At 32.6% G+C, this 21,952-nt stretch overlaps 1 protein-coding gene across 1 annotated transcript; it reads left to right on the top strand.

Annotated features, from left to right (window-relative positions):
- Nucleotides 1–1,091: 1,091 nt before the first annotated feature.
- LOC142976100 (circadian clock-controlled protein daywake-like) lies at nt 1,092–20,148 on the top strand. The gene is made up of 5 exons (XM_076119329.1): nt 1,092–1,441; nt 10,716–10,935; nt 15,708–15,838; nt 17,948–18,103; nt 18,518–20,148. Exons 1-5 carry the CDS (start codon nt 1,354–1,356, stop codon nt 18,682–18,684), a joined length of 762 nt encoding a protein of 253 aa, XP_075975444.1. The 5' UTR covers nt 1,092–1,353; the 3' UTR covers nt 18,685–20,148.
- The last annotated feature ends 1,804 nt before the right edge of the window (nt 20,149–21,952 follow it).

Below are 21,952 nucleotides of genomic sequence, written 5' to 3' on the forward strand. Positions count from 1 at the left end.
ACATTTATTCTTTAAAGTTATATTTAAAACTGGTTTATTGCAGAAATTAATATGTTACGTTATGTGAATTGCAGTAACGGTAACAGTAACACAAATATTGACAAAATTTTCGTCTGGCGGAGGATAATAATTATAATTATAATCAATTACAGTGGAGACAAAATTTCTGACAAAATACTAGTTTTAAAGGCTAGTAATTATAAAAACGACTGCTATGTAGACTCGTAGCTAAGTGCCACTTTGACGACTAAAGAGATACTTTAAGACTAAACATCATTAAAAGTAAATCGATATATTTGTTTAGCTAAAATGATGTTTTTGTTTTGAGTATCTAAATGTGAGAGAGAGGTTTTACATTGCAACGCTTGCACTTGCATCTAGCTCAATGACGCCAGACAGTTTCACAAAACTTTATGATAATCTTGTGTCAAAATAATTGCTTACTCCGATGGTCTACTTAAAACATCAAATTGAATTTAATGTCATCAATAAAATAAATGAGTTAATCTCGGAGACATGCTGCAATAACTAGTTGGGTTTAAGGTTGTATTGCATAATTGTTGTTGATAGGTCACCATGGTAACCCGTTTCGAGCAGCCTTACAACTTATGCAACGGTGCAGGTACATACTAGATGCTGTTTCACTCCTGCGTGGAAATTCTTTGATGAAATCATACTATAAAAGCGAGGTTGAGCCAGTATTGAGGTTGGACATGATACACTTACTAGAAAAAAGCAGATGAATGTTATATGAAGTGCCTAGATTAGAAGGATTTAATGGAAATGGTTTGTTAGGTTTCAAAATATTTAAAACACTGCCATAGGTGTATACTCTACAAAACCAAATATATGAATATTTTTGGCAGTTTAATTAATATTTTGCAATTTTAGTCTATTTTTATTCAATTTAAAAATCAATAACTGAAAATAATAAAATTAAACTACCAAAAAAATAAAATGTCAATATTTCATTAAAAATTGCAAAGAACACACACGACATTATTTACATAAACTTTAACCGGCGACCTTCGTACTTGAACCGACTTTTCGAAAACATTGCGACCGTCCAATCGCGGTGCAATATCCCAGAATACGATCGCAAGCGCACGCGGGCCAGCGCATTCGACGCGCGAACATTTTGTAGAACGGATTAGCGGGCAGCGTTGCGTGAAAATCAGGCTTCACATTGGCAAAGAGCTAGCCGAATTTATGCAACGAAAATAAGAAAGAACTTGTTTGTATTTACATAAGCCTACAGTAAATTGTACTAGGGTCACGCCAGTGTGTTCCTAGCCTGTATTGTCGCCGCATTGTTTACGTATACCAACGCGTTCGATCGAGTGTGTATCGAGGATGTGTGAAAGATATCATAGAAATGTTTTGTTTTTCACTTTACTGTCGGTGGCGTCTTTCGTCGGCGATTGCTCGGCGAAGTTTGCACGTGAGTTTTTTTTCAATGTTTATTGATATATTCCTTATTAAGGTTGTAACTAATCGATTTGAGTCGGTAATACCCCTTGTAGAAATATCAAATTTAATCAAGGAGTGTTAGAAAAAAAGTTACATACAATAAACTAAATACTATCACAGTGCGAGCCTATATTGCGACTCCTATTCATAGTGTACTATTACAAGTTTTCTTTATACTTGTAGGCTAAGCAGTAGTTAAATAGAGCGTATCACCGCTACTAATGTCACCGTACTCGATCCCCACACGGATCAGATATTAGCTTGACCCACAGATAGAGGTTCCGCGTATTACCAGATGTCTGGTCAGACGCGGAACAAAACTCAGGTCACATATTAATATTCTAATTTATGATTGATTTCCACACAAATGCAATATAATAAATATTCTATGCAAGTATTTATGCATCGATTGAAAGGTAGTTATAGTTCTCCTAATTCTATCGTTTATCTAACCGGTTATTCCTATCCTAAATAAAAAATCAATGGCAACAAAAATCTTCAACCATAAATTAACCAACTTTTCCTAATTTTTCATAAGAATGAAATGGAGAAAGAGGGAGAAGGAGAAGTATGTTTGGTAGAAGGAAAAAATACATGTAATAGTCAAAGATATCGCTACTAAAACTTAATATAGCACACATTTTAACAAACAGGTCAAATGAGATTACAGCATGTGAAATGCTTCGAAATGGCATGACATGGCACCAACTTTACACAGGACCTACGAATTACATTAATATTTTACTGGAAAACCTGAATAAAACTGAAGAAGATAAGATTTGAATAAAATTTAGGGTCGTCTAGTATCGATGAAAGATAGATTTTTTGTAGATATTGTTTTGAATGCACGAGACATCAAACCTAGATAACCTTCCGGTACAACTTCCTACATGCCCTTGCATGAAAGTGAAAACGGTTACAAGAATTAATTATCAACAACGATTATCTAATTACAAATACCACCGGATAACTACAGTTTTAAAAGGATTTTTTTAATGAAATCAAATGAATCGAAAAATTAATTAGATAAGATCGTTTAGGCAAGAATGTCGGGGTTTTCAAGATTTCTATTATCACATATTTACTTGCATTATTGGTAACTCCTCCTCGTAACTAGTGTAGCGAACGAATTTTAAATGTAAGTTAACACAAATTGAATATTTATTTCAATTTAGTTTTTCTCTGTCATATATAATTCAATATAGAACACTACACTTATCACAGTTACCATTGAATTGGTATATTTAAAAAAATATGTATATTAAGCAATGTCAGTATACAGCAGTTTAAAAAAATGGTAGCTCTAAGCCTTTAAAGTCGGCTACTATTTTTTAATAAAAAAAAACTTTAAAAAATATGTGTTAAAATATATAACGAAGTAATTAACCAAATTTTGTCAAAATTAGTAATAAGTTGTACTAAAATATAATCGAAAGAAAATGCTGACAAACATATTTCAACAAACGTCAATGTCACGTTAACCAATCCAAGGTTAGAGAAATCCCTACAGGATTGTACTAAATACTTCTAATTTAATGAAAATGTACTAAGATCTCTCATTTAAACCTTGAATGTTAGAAAGCCAACCGTTTAAACATTGAGTCACAGATATTTTATTACCAAGATCCTTGTACTAAATGAAATAGACATAAGCCATGTTTGTAAAATGTTATGTTTTATGCGTAATTGCAAAATAATACCTTCACGTTATGTGTTTAAGGGTATTTACTGACTGATGTTTCAAATTGAAGAAGTATGAAGTGATGAATGAAGTGTAATGAAGAACAATGATTGTTGTCTCTCAGAAAAACTGGTCAAGTTTAGTCAAACTAGTGAAATTCAATGTACGAATTAGTAACAGTTGCTTCATAATATCGGATGCTGCCTTACTGCTACACAATGCCTCGTTTTCCACTTTTTACTTATATATGTTACTGTAAAAGCCCGAACGGTGGTAAATCCTAAGATTTTCCGGTATAACCTAAGATTTACCAACTCGCAATGGTAAAAGTCCGAACAATTATTTTATTTCGAACTTTTATCTATATTCACTTGATGATATCGAGATGTCGCCGGAGCCCCGCTTCGCGGGGCTCCTCCTTCTGGGTGGTTAAAAAAAAATAACCACGAAGGCTAAGGTGGGAGCGAGCGAAGCGGAGCTCCCACCTTAGCCTTCGTGGTTATTTTTAGCCTTTTTAGCCTTCTAACCTAACCTACCCATGTCGCTATGCCCAAAACTCCTTCTTTATAACTATGTCACAGTATACAATTATACCGTGAAATAGTTATAAACATAGTTATGAGGGAGGATTTTTTTATATATCGTAACATAGTTTTTAAACTCTGGCTTGTTCGGACTTTTACCATTGAGAGTTGGTAAATCTTAGGTTTTACCGGAAAATCTTAGGATTTACCACAGTTCGGGCTTTTACAGTAACATACATATATATTTTGTATAATTGGGCACCAAAAGGCTCGTTTTACATTTTTTCAATACAACTTTGAAACTTTGTTTTCTTTTAATACAATATCTATTATTAAGATTCCACTGTCAGGCAAAGGCGATAAATATTGTTCTCTTCGTAATTCAATTTTGTCGTAATGTTTTTTGTGCATTGCCTTCCAAATTTACTCTCTCACGGTGCTACTAAACAAACATGTTCCTACATTTCCTTTGGTTATTGGATAATCGAAACCCGTCAATTATTATATCAGAGCTCACACCTAAGTTTGAATAATATTTGCTTAGGTTCAATGGCAAACGGAACTGATGTGGTTTCAGACGTAGCAATACTAAAATTATATACTGTGTTTATTTGCTGAGAAGGCAAGATTATGTGTATCTCATCTCTCCAGACTGCTTAAGTACCTTAATTCTAGGTATTTCTTTGTTATTAATTAGCGTATTTCCATATCCCACTACCGACTAAAGGCGTCTCCATCAAATTTTCAATTCCATTGCACCAAGTTATGTTATCATGCTAAGTCATACTTCACCATAAACTTTTAAGCCCCATAAAGATAAGACTGGGAGAATATGCTGTTGTTTTTGTATTTTTTTTAATCTATGTCTCGGTTTGAATTCGATACACACAATGCAAATTTAAAACATATTATAACAATTATTATAAATTGGTTTAAAAGTAGAGGAAGTCTTAAGATTAAAATTCATAAATAGAGTAGATACATAGGATACAGAAATTAAAGTCTATAATTACGCGTGTCAAATTACTAAGCTTTAAATACATTTCAAGTTTATAATTACATATCCAGCAAATTACTTTTCAAAAGGGCTGGGCTCTAAGGTCAACGAGAACTATTTACATAACTAAAATGCACTCAGTCACTATGGGTATAATATAAAACAAAGTCGCTTCTTGTCTATCCCAATTAATGCTTAGATCTCTAAAACTATGCAACGGAGAATGATTCAAGAGCAAGGTTTATGTGTAAAATTTTTGAATGTTTTATGTAAAATTATTTTGCAGACCGCTAGTAGAAAATACGCTTAAACCAACTTTATAGTCTTGGCAAAAAATAACGTACAATAAAAAGCATTTACAGACCATTGTCTTCTAGTCGCGGTCATTTATTTCGCTTGCCATGTGGTGTCCTACACAGATGCCTACTCCCAAAGGTTATCTATAACGTTTAACTAGTTAAATGAACCGTCCAGGAGACAGCCTTGATCACATTCAATCTTTTCACTCCAATAGCTGTACTAAGTGATCATCTGTAGTTCTTTAGGGTCAATTATTATGTAAAAGACAAAAAATCAGTACCATAAATATGAATTGAGTGATTTGTGGTCTAATATTATATTTTTATGGACATTTTTTTTTCAGTTTGATCTTGATTCAACCACAATTCCTGACATCAAATACTTCTCCTTTGGTATAGCCAGGTCAGCTAATGTCGCGCCAATTTCAGTTATTTGGTACAATGATTATGGTAGTAAAGCAAGGCAAGATTTATAGCGATATTTAGGTACTATGTATCCGATTAGAGTTTACTGTCAAAACGAATTGAAAATAATTCTATTGGTTAAAAATCATTTTCGCAGCAAAGCAGTAAATATGAAATCTATAGGCCTGAATTACAATAATGATAATAATACTTATTTCGGTCAGTTTAAAAATAATGTTTATCCTAAATCAATTTATCACATCGATCAAAACCGTAGTGCATTCGACGTGAATATATAATGTTGTAATTATACGTGGTTACTAGTGTAATCGTTATTGCGCAACTTGCTATCTTTGCACGCTATGTATGCACACGATCGTTTCTACTGTATACTAGCTTAGTCCATGGCACTCCTTGTGTAGAGTACTTAAAGAAGAATTAACACTGATATACCCGGGGAATTATCTATGTAGTAATTTGGAGTAAATTAATTCGGTTAATTAGCGAACAGAGAGAGCGTAACAAGTATTTTTTTGTATAATATCGGTACGGATGTACATATTTCTCCGGTTTGCTTAAGTATAATTTATTATTTTCCTTTTCATTGTAGACTAGTTTCGGCCTGCGACCTAACCCAATTTGGTACACTCTTCATGATCTCTTTCTTTTTTTGAAATTAACATTATTCTATGTTGAGATTTTTTTTCTACAAAGATATCAATCGATATAATACAAATCAATCATAGTGAGTAGTAGTTCTTTAGTTCTCAAGTTCCATTGAGTATTCCTTTCAAAATAAAACGAGCCATATCATTATATACAACCTTTTATTCCTATCCTATTAAAACACAATTTATTTTTTATATTACAAGGTAATTGTTGAGGCCAGAATGTCATAAGTTCATCAAATCTCTACTAAGTAGTTATTAACACACTTCAACAATGTTATAACAAGCTATCATTATACACAGAATAAATACGATGCGACAATAGAAGCCATACAAGCAGTTATTATAACCAGTGAGAACTGTAATTTTCACTGATAAAAATCTTATAAACAATGATAATGACATGCTTTTGAAATGACTCCCTTATATAATGTTTATTGTTGAAATTAATTGTAAATTCTAATCATTTAAAGTTACGTAAACGAAAAACATACATCAACACCAGCAGCAGCTATAAGTGCAAAAGGAAAATTCTATTACGGCATTTTTTCTCCAATAAAACTATACATACTAATTAATGTATGGACTACAGTCAAGCCTAAATTGACAGATTCTACAGTTCAGAGAAAACGCTTTCAAATTAAAAATCTACGGAATGTAAAAAAAACCTTTAACTTTAAAATCTTCGAAACAATAACAAATATATAATTAATGTATCGAAAAAATCATCGTTATAATGGAATCGAATTTAAGAAACAAACTCAACATCGCTGGCGCATTCACAGTTCCGTGACAACCACTAAACGAACCACGCCAAAATATTTATTTTCTCCGAGATGGTTTTATTACAAAACATCGACCGTGACCGTTATACACGAACGTTATACTTTACTAACATTACGTAAGATGTACACGATGACTTTAAACAAAAAACAATGTTATGTTATTTAATATTTAGGCCAAGTTTGCAGTTAACATGTCTATACCTTCGCAGCGTCGCTCGTAAAACGCCTGATGATCTTTACCGATAAGTAGGATTGCTAGTGATTATACCACGTGCCTCACGCTTTATGTCATCAAAAGCTAGGCATTAGTTAAGCGTTAATAACTTAACTCATTAACATATTTAGCGTTATTAGTAACTAAGTAAATGTGGTTGAGTGAAGCTTGTTCAGCAGCATTAATCAGCAAAGCTTTTTTGTAATATCTTTATGTGATTGTCTTTATCCCGCCCGCAATTCGAGAGGAGACTCTTACCCAGCGGTGATACAGTAATGGGTTTGAAAATAAAATTGTCTTTGTATGTCTATTTTAACTATTTCAAAATCTTCGTTTTAGTTTCATACTTTGAAGAAGGTAGTAGAGTTGACATAAACTGGGTTTCAAAAACTTTGACCTTTTAAATATAAATGGAGCATAAAGTCTTGTTTTATTTAGTTGCACATATCACTTAAATATTTTTTTCCACTCTGTTATTGATATGATTACATTGGACCCGAGCATAAAAGTTGAATGTCTCGTGCTTTACTATTTTTGTACCGCACCAAAATATTCCCTTTAAAAATATATTATAAGGAAACGAAAGCAAAAATTACTTAAATATGAATAAAAATAAATTATATTTTGGTACAATAGTCCTTGTTCTTTATGAGTTAAAAATAACATTACATATGAGGCTAATTTTAGCCGAAACATAACAAGTGTGCTTCGTAAATTTATTTTTATTTCACACGGAATTTTTAACACGAGTTCGTGTATTAATGTCAGTCACCAAGGTTTACCGAGAAATACCTACCTTTTGTTTGATGTGCTAACGAATCTTTTTAAACAGACATTTCTTAAAAGGAAAAAAAATGTCTTGGTACTTGATACTGCGAAAGCGTTTGCGAAACTGAGTTATTTTTACGAAAAACCCGACATAGACTTTTTACGTATTACCAGTGGTTTTAAACCTGTGGTCCGCAAGGTCATTTATGTAGTCCGCTGAGAGCCTTGGTTTATGTTACCACAAAGTTCTTAGAGGCTTGCGGTAGAAAACACACGAAAAATTGTTCTTCGCTTAGAAAATGTCAGTAACCTATATTCTAGGATAGCTGACCCCCGCAACTTCGCTTGCGTCACATTAGAGAGAATGGGTCAAATTTTTCTCCGTTTTTGTCACATTTTTCACTGGTACTCTGCTCCTATTGTTAGTAGCGTGTTGATATATAGCCTATAACCTTCCTCGATAAATGGACTATCTAACATTGAAAGAATTTTTCAAATCGGACCAGTAGTTCCTGAGATTAGCGCGTTCAAACAAACAAACAAACAAGCAAACAATCAAACAAACACTATCAAAAAAACAGTATAGATGATAGTTGGTGCAGCTCATTAATGGCTTTACAGTACTAGAAGTTTATGTTCTGGGTCTCCAGGTAATAGTTGCCAAATGAATGATTTACTATTACGTAGATCCAGCATAACTCTGTGAAATGTTAGTAAATTAAAAACGCTGTAATGAAACGTCACGTCAGTGTGATTTACAGCCAGCTATATCACCTTTGTTTTTTTTTGGATTAGGCACATACTAGTTGAAAAGTGGAATTTATGCCGGTTCTTATATTTATTTAGTAGACATAGTCCATTTGCGAGCATATGCGTTCTTAAGTTTATATATATTATAAACTTAAGTTTATTATTGCAATCTTTAGAGTTTTCTGATAGGACATTTTAACTTTTTTTATTTTTGTTATTAGTATATACTTAAATATTATGTAATACCTAAATGTTACATTTTCGGCATTACAAGGGGATAGATGGCTCATTGTCGTACATTCAGTTTCTGATTGTTTGAACAAGCATATACGGTTTGGGAATCGATCATGGATCTGGCCTACTTCCATGTTATGTTATATCAAAATGAAGCACAAATAACATAATTTCAATCAATCGTAAATAATACTCATTATTGTGTATCACCTCCTTAACAACTCGCGTGAATCAATCGAGAAATACCACTATACTATATATCATTGCTCAACATTCTACATCACACCAACTACCTACCGAAGTATACTAACCTATAATGTATTAGTATCCAATTTACTTTAAACTTTAAAACTGGTTTTAGTCATACATTCATGTCACTTTATACCTGTTTCAACCTAGGCCTAGTTGTGTTATAGCGTAATGCAATTTTATTTACGACGTGTTGGGTAGGTTTTTGTAAACGGTAATTGTTATTTTATGTAATTGATGGCAAATATTTGAGTACTAATCCGTAATGCGGTTGTATAAACATTTGCTTACACACATAAACGTATGTAGTTTTCATCTTAATAGTTAGTCACAGAAAACTAAATCCCAAACTTATGATTTGGTTACCGCATAAAAGGTTAGGTTTGTTTTCACAACTTCTGAATAATTGGCGGCTAGCTTATCTGGAGGAATAATAAAGCTGATGCGTTACGTGTATTTATTTGCGGTTACTGTATCTGTTGAATGGGTTTATGTAAGCCAAAACTTATTAGCACCGTGTTGTTTAGTTAATAAAATCACTACACAAAGATATACTCAGTCAATCGATAGATAGATAGTCAAATTTTAATGCCACTCAGTTTCCCCTATTGCTTTAACCTGTAGGAAACAATAAACGCGCAAAAACAAAATAATAGCTGCCTAAAAAGCTTTGTAAAAATTAAATAAACTACAATAGAGGATTAGAATAATCATTGCTTTATGATTACTATAGATCCGGCTAATTGTGTTTTACCCTTTGACCGCCACGGTCGGCTATACTCAACAAATCAGAAAGTGCTCACGACGCTTTTGTCGGCAAATGTCGATAAAAATATAGCATCGTGAGCACGTTCTGATTTGTTGAGTATAGCCGACCGTGGCGGACAAAGGGTTAACACTAACAACACGTTCGTTCGTCTGGGAATTAATAACCTCGTCATATTAAAATTCAGTGCGTGTTAACGACCCAATTAATATTTAGATCACAAATCTTACTACAATATCGTGTCATTTGTAAGGCCACGACATTGCAGAAGTAATTTGTTTCCTAAATTCGTTATTCATGTGTCCTTTGCATTTTCAAATCTGCGGCAAATTAAAATATTGAAGGTTTTGAAATGAACACTAGTAATAACAATATTAAGTTAGATGTAAAAGGATTAAAACCAGTAAATAAGATTGTGTTGAATATATTATAAAATAAAATGTTAACTGTTGTTTGTTGTGTGTGTTTCTTATTGCTGATTTCCTCTACAATATCAAGTCCCATAATGACTTGCGTCAAAAGAACTTTTACAATTAATAAATACAAATATTTGTTTCGTGTGCGTCAACTCCAGGCAGTTATAGTGGCGCAAAGCATCAGTTCAATGAAATAACTACGTAATCCTTACTAGCTATATATAAATCTACCAAGGGTTTTAACTTAATAAAATACATAGCATCACGCTTGTTATAACCAAAAATTAAAACAGATTCGTGTGAAATACATGTCTTTACTGATAAAAATGTTAGTTCGTAATCGGCGGCGAACCTGTTCCTATATACCGGGTACTATGCTAAGGTTAGGGCTATTTTTGAGAAATACTCTAACTTATATTAGACAAGCACCAATAGCACCAAAATATCCATTGAATCAAGTATTCAATAATGTATATTTTTTATCCGCAGCCGATTTCATCCATGCATGCAACAACACAGAACCAGCTTGCCTAATACAAGCGACGAAGGATGCTATACCAGAGTTCTCCAAAGGTCTGCCGGACCTGGGAGTGCCGTCATTAGACCCGTTCGTCATCGACGAACTGCCGATACAACTGCCGGGCATCAAGGTCACATTCTACGGAGGAAAAGCGACGGGGTTGAGGAAGTGCCAAGTGCTGAATGTCGAGTAAGTGATTGTTGATCATATTCAATATTATTAATTACCAAAAATGGATAGATAGTATTTAATATTACGTGTTGACGTATCATAGTTGTTTACAGCGGAAAACAAATCATTTTATCTGAATGCTTTCATCTTTAAGCAGTTACAAGTAGCTTAGTTAACAGTCTCAGTATTATAACCTTTAGCTGGAATTATAAGAAGTATGAACCATTTTCAAATATAAGTCGGTGTGGTCTGTACAATCTTTCTAAAGTACAATGATGGATCTAGCTGGTAAATCAGTAACATTACAGAGTTTTTAATTCACACTGTAACTTTTAATTTGCATTCCTATTTTTTCTTAAGCTGTACCTATCTCAAGTATCTAAGCTCACAGTTTTCTAGTCCTTCGTTCTAATTTATGATCATTAAAAATGAATGATGTCGGAATGTAAAACCACTTCATATAAGTATGTGTAAGTGGTATTCACCTTTAGACTTACAAAATGAAACAAGTATTTGATAATTACATAAATATCTGACCTCATAACTGCACTTAATTATTTTATGAAATGCTTATACTGCGTTCTGGTTTCGAAGGAATGCTCATTGAGGAACTTTGGGCCCTAAGGTAAATGTACATACAATGTAAAAAGTTTAGACGGCTTACGTGGCGCAGTGGTTAAGATGGTCGACACGACACAATTGTCGGATCGTGGGTTCGATTCCTACACGGAATAATTATATGTGCATTCCACAAATTGTTGTACTTTGCGTCCGTTGCCTGTATGTTTGTAAAAAGTTCCCGCGACACAAGAGCAATTTTTAAAAATAAGAAAATACCAAATAAAGATGCTGTTATTGTGCAATGGAAAGATTTATTTTTATAGATTTATCAAAAAAACATCTTTATATTCTGAAACTACTATCAATACCTCATTTCACAAAAATGTTTACATTTTGTGAAGAATAATGTCGGCTTAGTGACCTCAATTCAGTCCTGAACAAAGACACGTTTACTTCTGCTTAAAACGTTTTCAAAGCGCCTAAGATTGCTTTTGAATCAGAGTAATGACGCTTTAGACATCTCCATGACATGGGACGGTATTCAACTTCTGTTAGCTTCTTTAAAATTCATTATTTTAATGTTTTTTTTTATATATCTCTTTTTGTTACTGCTTGTGATTTTAAAAAAATTTAAAGTTTAGATTCTAAATTAAACAAAAGCCCCAGAATGAATAGTAAAATCGAAATAGATTTAAAAGAAAAATTAATGTTTACAGTTGGTACGTTTTATCTATAAAAAGTAAAACACTCGTCTTTAATTTTAAAGTTGAAAGGTACAACAGTATATGGCGCATATTTATTTCTCATACATTAACGTCTTATTCGCACTGGCTCTGGCACAGTTTCCGAGTATCTGCTGCACTGACCCATATTCCCGTCGGAAAATAAATAAAAATAATAGCATTTTTACAAAACTCATGTTTCCAAAGTGTCGACAGCCGAACGTCTACGGACATAAGTTTTAATTCCCGCGTTGTTCACCCGAACAACTTTAATCGGATTTAGCCAAGCATAGCAGCTTATAACGTCTCAAAGTTTGTCTCCATTGTAAACTTCGGACTTTATACTATGAGCTTCTTCGGGTTTGAACACCAACTATGAAAAGACAATAAGAATGAAAAGAAAACACGAAACAACGTAGTAAAGAATTAAAAGAATACAAGATCTGCCCGATAAACCAGTGACATATTAATGGGCTTGTAGAAATCATGAAACACATTACAAAACATGTAGTCATGAGGTACCTAGGTTAAAAACCGCTTACCTATTCAGAAAAATTTAAAATAGTTAACGAGCTATTTCTACATAAATTCAAAATTATAGTTACTTAAATCCGCCTAATACCCATGTTTATACAGTCACAGAATTATTGCACATAATAATATTTATTTTTATATTTTTTAATACATTAGGCCTTTGCAGAGTCTGTTAAATACTATAAAATTTGTCGATAAATTTTTCGATCATCCTTGAATTGTTAATATATTATCAAAACTAATTTCCCTTAGCTTCAAACATCGCAATGCAAAAGTACTTAACACGCGCTTACCTAACGCTTGAACGATTACAGGAGCCTTGCCACATCGCAATAATGCGGTTTTATTCTCACGTACAGTTGGCGAAACCCTTTGTACTGTACTCCAATGTTTACTAATATTATAAAGCTGAAGAGTTTGTTTGTTTGTTTGAACGCGCTTATCTCAGGAACTACGCGTCCGATTTGAAAAATTCTTTCAGTGTTAGATAGTCCATTTACCGATGAAGGCTATAGGCTATATAACATCACGCTACGGCCATTAAGAGCGGAGTAGCAACGAAAAATGATACAAAAATGGGGAAAATTATGATCCATTCTCTCTTATGTGACGCAAGCGAAGTTGCGCGGGTCAGCTAGTGTTTAGATAAATGAACTGTACAAGGATTTACCAAGGATAAGCTTGGAGTGTTAATACCGTGACAATAGATTCAATGTCGACGTATTGTGGGGTGAAACTTGGTTTGAATAAGTTGTTTAATGTTTATTCATGGGTTTGACTTACTGCTAAACTGTTTCTTGTATGTAGCTGTTAATGCTTGAAGTAACTATAGGATAATACTATGAGGTTTTTAATGCATGCTCGGGTTTTTAATGGTATTGTGTTGCAACTACCAGTTTCATAAATGAGTGAAAAAATATGCGGGAATATTTGATTTAGTCTAGTATATTTCGCTGTTTTGCGAATCAGTTAATGAAATAAAACGCGTCCAAAGTCTTTACGTAAATCCAGAAGGGATTGAATAGGTAAGTGTTATATTGTACAACTTCGAAATGAAATGATCTTCAAATCAAATTCCAAGATCAAAACTTTATAAGCCACAATCTTATTACAGGCTAGACAGATGGACGTACAGTTTAATATTACAATAGTTTGTTTGTCGATTCCTTAATCATACTTGATCCCTGTGGATCAAGTAAAAGCCGGTAAAAGGCTTCTGAGACTGTTCTCAGAAGCCTTTTACCGGCTATACTTTGATCTGATAAGGTATTTGTTTTGATATAATGTGGTTTTAATATGTTAGGCGCTTGCGATACCTTTTTGATGGAGATTGAACCCTTTTAGAAAAGCCTTATCTAAATATGGCTTTAGCTGTTATTGTTAAAATATTACAAACAACTAGTCCCGAAAATAAGGCCTGTGGAGTTTTGATTCAAAAACGTTTCATTTGGTTTTTCAAAACACTAATGGATAATATATGCTTAGAGTAATTTCGTTAAGTAAAAACTACTGTGTACATAAGGCGTTTAATTTGAGGTGTCTAAAATAATGCCTAATATCACTTTGATAGCTTGTCAAATCTTATTTCAATTTTACTTTCATTTACAATAAAATTTAGATTTAATTATTTTGTATTTGATTTTCCTTTCTTACCTCTCCGTTATTTTATGTGAGTATATAAAAGTCCCAGCGAAACAAAATTTATTCGTAGTTAGGCTGCACCTAGTCCTTTTATTCATCAATATCTCAAATTGTCGACAATCGTCTTTTTTAAATTTAATTAATAGATACAAGTTCATAAAGATAGAGACACACTCAACATTCACGTTAGATGAGAAAACATTTATCCTTACATTGGTATGTACTCGAACAAAGTATGGGCGTATTATATTGTCGTCGGGTAAAAGGGTATGACATATCTAAATTGTTTTTCCTATTGTTATATGGCTGCAGGGTTTGAGATGTAGATAAAAAAGACTTATAAAAGACAGTTTGTGGGTGATGAATTTGGAAGTACTTATTTTATTCGACTCTTTAAAATCACAACTTATTTACTTCACATTTTTGTTTGTTTACGTTATTTTATTTATGGCAAAAATAAAATGGACTGAAAGAATAAAAAGGAATTGTATAATTTTTAACGTCTAATTTTATTGCATACTTATTTATCGTCAATTGTTTAAACAATGATTGGGTGATGCCATAGGAAAACTAAGAAACTTTACTTCAATAAGCCTTTTACAGGTTTACTTATCCCAAAGCGAAATAACTACATATTAAAATTTATATCTGATGAAATCTGATCTAATCATACCACCCAGTAACATTTCCCATTAAGTGATTCAATGCCCTCATAAGCACAAACCCGGTCATTTTCTACACCATGAACATTCGTTACTTCTACGGTTGTTACTCTCGCCCGGGAGCCGTGTCGTTAACTACCGGCTTAAGACCCTTCATTTACTGAAACTATACGATAGTGGCGATAAAAGACAATTTTACTTTATTTTATAGCGCAATCGTTGGTATTGCTTTTGCAACGGGTGTTTGAGGTTCGATTTCTGTATGAAACAAATGTTTTTGTAACTAAACTAATTTGGGTCTGGTGACAGGTGTACCATTTGTCTGAATGTAGAGTGTTCCATTTTTCATTTTTTTTCTGTACCGTCTAAAAGACACACAACTTTCCGATATAATACAATTTTTTTTTCGGGAAATCCAGATATTGTTGCAGGCTAATCTTCAGTTGTCTTTATACGCGAGACACTTTCGTAACACAAGATTTATTGTTAATGTATGCTGAAATCAGTATTATGTTTTCCTGTTATGAATCAAAGCATTTCGATACATTTGATATAAATATAAATATAATATAGATCACAGCTATAAAGGTACTAATGAAAAGGATAACGTTAACATAGTTTCGTAACGCAACGGAAGCAAATATTAATAACTTGAATATTTTACTTTCAGAGCGTACTTAGAACAGAATGTGTTCATACTGGAAGTGCGTTGCAACATCACGATTAAGGGCAAGTACACCGCCGTCGGCCGGTTGTTGCTCTTCCCCATCAACGGTGAAGGAGACTCCAAGATCAAAATTGGTAGGTATTTTATTCTTCCCGCAGAATACGAAAATAGCAGAAAAATAATCGATAAACACCTAATTTTTAAATAATATTGCCTTTAATCTTTGGAATTGCAACAATTATTTAAAATTTTAACAAAATGAACGGCGTTTCCGTTTTAGAAGCATTACCAGTTGTTTTTTCTCTACTTCTCATTTCCTATAAAATTTTAATACGATCATGAAAAACGAATAAATTATCATTCTCGTTGGTTACATATAGCGTATTAAGTAGGAGCAACAAAAGGAAATATTGAATACGACGCAGGATATTAAAATCATAATTTTCTTGAAATGGAAAATCTTGAAAGATTTTCTTATAAAACTAGAAAAATGTTAAAACATGGTATAAAATGGAAAATTCATACAAGCACTAAAGAATATGAATGTCCTATCTGATGACGGCAATTCGCAATATGAAATTGGTCAACAGATACTGGCATTCAAACGCATTTAGTTTCATAACACAAATGCAATAACTATCCACATAAGTAAATATATCAGTTTCTTTTACAAATAAACTTTCCACTTGGTTATGAATTCTTTAGTATTAACTACAAACCGTATTACCTACATTACACAAGCACGTGTATCAGTGAAAACTCATTCGATTGACCAATATTTTGTGTAATACGTTGCGATAGGAACTACGATGCACGCAACGCCGAGTCCTTTTAACTACTCGAATATACGGTATTTGAGTGAAGACAATTCAACGATTACTATGAGAGCTCTTTGCGAGGATTCTTTGATCATAAACTCTTTGAACTCTGTTCGGGATGTGCCAAAAAGAGTGAAGGAAAGAATATTGTAATTTATGGCATTTTTTTCATATAATAGAGAGATGATTACGAATCACTTGCGACGACAATATTTACTCACTTTTATGGAAAATGTATTCTGAAACACCCGAAACAAAGATTGCATACCTAGGAGCGGTTGACGTTGTTCATGTTGCGAATTGTGAATAATACACACAGCAAAGGGATACTTAAAACCAAAATAACATGAAAAACAGATTTTCTATGTAAAATCATATCTCTCTCTCGTTATCTCCAAAACGAATTCCATCCAAAGATAAAATACAAATGAAAATAATGTACGATAATATTCTCTGAAGCTTATTGTTTTGATATTTATTCCATTACAACATTTAGTCATAATTATAGCGTTGAATTTGTAAAAGTCAACCACATCAAAGGGAATGAAAACCACGTTTTATGTATAGGTACCTGTTTAGACTAATTATTACGTCGACGTTTAAGGAAAATGTAAAACAAACGAAGCCCCTTTAAAGCTACTCAAAAATGAAACAGTAAAAATGTCTGTAGCTTTACAAATTCGTGGAATATTTTTCGAAAAAATAAAAAAAATGTTTCTAATGAAAAACCAGAAGAGCTTGATAGCTTGTTATAACAATGTTTAAATTAATATTATTTTTGATTTTAAGGAGCTATTTGTAAGCGCCTTATATTAGTAACTTAGCAATACGCATAGACGTATTAATTTAAAAAAAAATGAGAATAAGTGAAACTTGAAGGCGCTTTTTTTTCTCAGTACGATTGCTATGAAAATTTTAAAAGACGAAAGACGTTTACGCCTCAAAGTAAAAAAAACAATTTCAGGAATTACTTAGTTTGTGGCCACTTCTAAGTTTAAAGTGGTTTTTAGCTAAGAGATATGTGCTGCTTTTTACAGATCTGTTTGTCAATGATTCCCTTCCATAAATTACTTCCTAAAATTAGAACAAAAGACCAAATACTTAGTTACTGCATCCAGATGTTTGTCTACGACCTGTCGAAGTACACAAACTCTTCTCACAAAATATTTCTTTTTTCAATCTCTTATTTTGTCTTTATGTCTTCGATAAAATTTATTGATAAAACCCCCAGGCTTTCATCGTTATACGTTCGTCAAAAGAAACAATAACCGTTCAATCCAAACCGTAATATTTGGGTGAAAATTGAAAAATAATATAAATAATTAAACATTTTGGTGTTTTTGAATCTTATTATACTTTAATATTACCATCCACAGCAAAAATATAAATATAATATATTTGACGTTTTATCAACTGTCATTCCAGTAAACTCCGTGATCAAGCTAAACATAAAGACGAAATACTTCAAGGACGCTGAAGGTCGCGACCACTTCGGCATCAAGAGCTACAAATACACCTTCGACTATGGCGAGAGAATCCACTACACCATCACTAACTTGTTCAAGGGCAACCCTGAATTAAGTAAGCATAGCACTTCGATATAAATTTCTTAAAAAACATCGTTTGCTTTTTGTAGCTGTTCTTTTATTTCAAAGGTTACAGACTACACTATGGTGTATCCAAGGTTATCTTTCACTGCCCATAATTAACAGTTTTACATATAATTATATCTATTACAAAATGTCACTAATGACATGAACCATGGATGGCATGAATATTGACATTTAGCTTTTTTACTTAGCAATCCTTTATTCGTCATTTTAGAAGCAAATAATTTTCATTTTCCTTTTCATCTATTCTTGTAGCCAAAAACAAAATATAACTGAGAATTTCTGCCCACACAAATATAAGTTCTGACATGAATAAACGCAAACGTATCTTACCCATCTAACAGATCTTTTACTATTCTCATTGGTATTCCGAACATTTTTCCAGGTAACACGGTATTACAATTCCTGAATGAAAATTGGAGAGTGGTGACTGAAGAATTTGGGCAGCCAGTAGTGGACTACGCAATTAACGTCACTGTCAGTACCGCGAAGAAATTCTTCGATGCCGTGCCTTACGATGAGCTTTTACATGTGCCTATACCCAAGTATTAAATAGTGGTTCAAATATGAGCTACTCATGAAGTATACTTATGTATTTCTGTAAGAGTAGCTGCTCCAGAAGTCAGTTGTGTACTTCTGGGTACAATTTTCTGTAGTGACTACATTTTTTTTTCGATGGCCAAAATTTGAAGACTGATTCGTTGTGGTGCAAAGTGAGGAATCATTCGATTTTTCTAATAAAAAATGTACATTGAGAAATGGGTAGAGCAGTTTCAGTCAGCTCCGAATAAGTATTGATTATTGCCACAAATTACTGCTAATTTAAGCACAGTAACCCACCTCTATGGTATATACTGATATAAAATAAGCACAAAACTGGTTGTCTATGTAGTCACAGTCTCAAAATTTAAAAAAGTAGAAGTACTTCTTGTCTTCTCAAATTGGATCTGAATTTTGTCAATTCTTATTTAAAATTTTTATTTACGTTATACTTGTATGTAAGTTTACTTGTAAATATAATATTACCGAATAATTCTTCCTAATTTAAGAAATGTCCAAACTGAATAATATTGTATAATAAAATTTACTTAAGTAACTATGCTTTCTAATACTTAGATTTCAATTGATTATTCTAACTAAAGACTTAAAAATGGCAACAAAATCTACAAAGCTTTGAATCTTGCCAAATATTGTTAACACGAGGCTAAAATATAGGAACCAATTATAATTCGCGGAAACAAACGATGTAACGAATGAAGCTTTAAATTCAAATGTATACAAAAACGTTAACATTGTTCTGGAGTATTATTGTAATTAGGTAGTAAGAATCAGTAAGACGATCGACCTAATGTACGAACCACTTCACACAGTATACGATTTGTACTACGGTGCGATTCTCTATCACTATCAACAACCGGGTGACTATTACTGTCGAGGCATTTTGTATGAAAACCACCGCGCCCGCTGGAGGCGCTGATGAACAGCGCCCCTAGCGGGCGCGGCAGTAACTATTTTTGTAGTAAATTTAAAATGTAATATTCTCGATATTCAATTGTATAGATAAATTTGTATGGAAAAGCTGCTTTGGGTGTTAAAAGAACAAATGTTTTAAGTAGGTACTTCTAAAGTGTAAAACGTTCAATACTCGAGTACCAGCCCAGAAAATTGCTCTACTAATAAGTACTTTGCACATTACTTGAGAGCATATCAGACTTATCATATACCATTATCATACCTCCGTCGTTCAAGAGAAGATCCTTGCCCAGCAGTGGGACAAAAAATCAGTCATGGGTGAAAAAAAAAGCTTATTTAATCTACTCTAATGCCATCATTCGACATGAAAACCATACGAGAGGATCAAACGTGAATGCCGTGGTCTATACTATGTGAGGTCGTAATGTTAACGATCGTCTTAATAGCTGGCCGATTGACTAGAATTACCAGTTCGCCTTAAGCTAACTAACTGTATCGCTGTAATTATAGTTAAGCTAAATAAATGTATTGGTACAAGTAAAACTTGGTTTATTATTTTAAACTTTCTTTTCAAAAACTGATATAACTTTGCTGTAATTCTTGGTAAGATAATTTGAGAACTTTTAATAAAGATTAATGCGTAATTACTTAGAAGTAAAATAACTCTAATTTGACAAAGGTAGGTTTTACCTTCTGATTTTTAACCTATTTTTAGCAATTTATTTCGTGACGTCAAAGGTTCTGTACCGTCTTTCAACTATGTCTAGTAAAAATGTTTGTATATTTTTTTCGTAATTATGAATTTCCTGCCACCAATAAGGACATGGACTCCTAAACAAAGGAACTTCAGTTCTTAATTTAAATAAATTGCGTTGTTTCAAAGCCCAACCTGCGTAACTAAAAAGGTACTAAATTATTATTATACCGGAAACACAACTTGTTACAAAGGTTATAATATATTTCCAAAAAAAAAGACTATATTCGTAATATAGTAAAAAAAAAAACAAAACAACATCTTTGTCAGCGCATTTGTTTTACAGTGTTTTTAAAAAAAATTGTTTTAAAGGGTCACAGCTTCAATATTTGCAGTTATAATTCAGTATAATAGTAAATACAGTCCAAGATAACGAACATACATACAAACACTTACACAAACATGCATACAAAAAATAATTCAGCTCTACCGATTTTTCCAAACATATCACACAATATATTATTATGAACACTCAATAGCAATTGATGAAGACCTATCCTTGACATAAAGAAAACCTATAATAATTCTATATTATTACAAAATCAATGCCAAGCAATAAAATACAATGATATAATATTCTCAATCACACTCCCAACAATGTAAGCGATGCAGAATTTTCCAGATTACTATATAAAGCCCTGAGTAAACTATGGTCTTGCTTATAAAATATGTCATTAAAATGATTATATTATAATTACTGAGTACACACTAGTTGTTTTTGACAATTATCCATCAACAATTATGACCAACTGGTTTAGTAATTACATAATATTTGTGTTACTTTGTTTTAATTCTTTGTTTTTTTCCTCTATACTTTTTTATACTCATATTATTAATCAAGGCTAATACAAAAAATCTTAGCTGCCAGATTTTGTTCCACGTGGAACATAGTGTGCTAAAATTAACAGCCACAGCTAAACCGGAAACTTCTATCTTAATCGACTGTTTGATTGAAGATCATATTATTATGATTGAATAAAAAATATTTAGACAGACTATAAATAAGACCTGCACAAAAAGTATCTGATATTCTATTTTTATCTTTTTCGTGTCGTTTATAAAAAAGAGCCCCTTCAAAGCCAATATGGTAGACATACTATTTTAATTTTAGACGTCTATATAGTTCTGCACTGATTGTCGATGACGGCAGAAAATAATACGACCATGACTGCTGCCAAATACACGTTCTATTACATGGGACTAACATTGCAGATGGCACTACACTTCTGCTTTTACCATCAGGTATTAAAGACGTGATAGACGTAAAAAACAACTAAGTATCGTTTACAATCATGTAATACTAACATAAAGTTACTGAGATTCGCATGACGATAAAACACCGGTTGAACCGACCGCTAAATAATAAGCACAATGAATTTCAAGTTCATCTTCGACTAAACCAAAATGTCAGTATCAACAAAACATAAAAGACAAAAACAAAAATGATTAACATCTATAATAATAGCAGTAACATAATAATATAAGAATATTGAACCTTGTAACATATTGAACAAATAATTAAACCATACTTTTCATAGATGCGAAAATATTTTCCAATGAGGTAGCAACAAGGCAATCTTTTTCTCATTAGAG

The sequence above is a fragment of the Anticarsia gemmatalis genome, chromosome 10, assembly GCF_050436995.1.
Source record: "Anticarsia gemmatalis isolate Benzon Research Colony breed Stoneville strain chromosome 10, ilAntGemm2 primary, whole genome shotgun sequence".
NCBI classification, from domain to species: Eukaryota; Metazoa; Arthropoda; class Insecta; order Lepidoptera; family Erebidae; genus Anticarsia; species Anticarsia gemmatalis.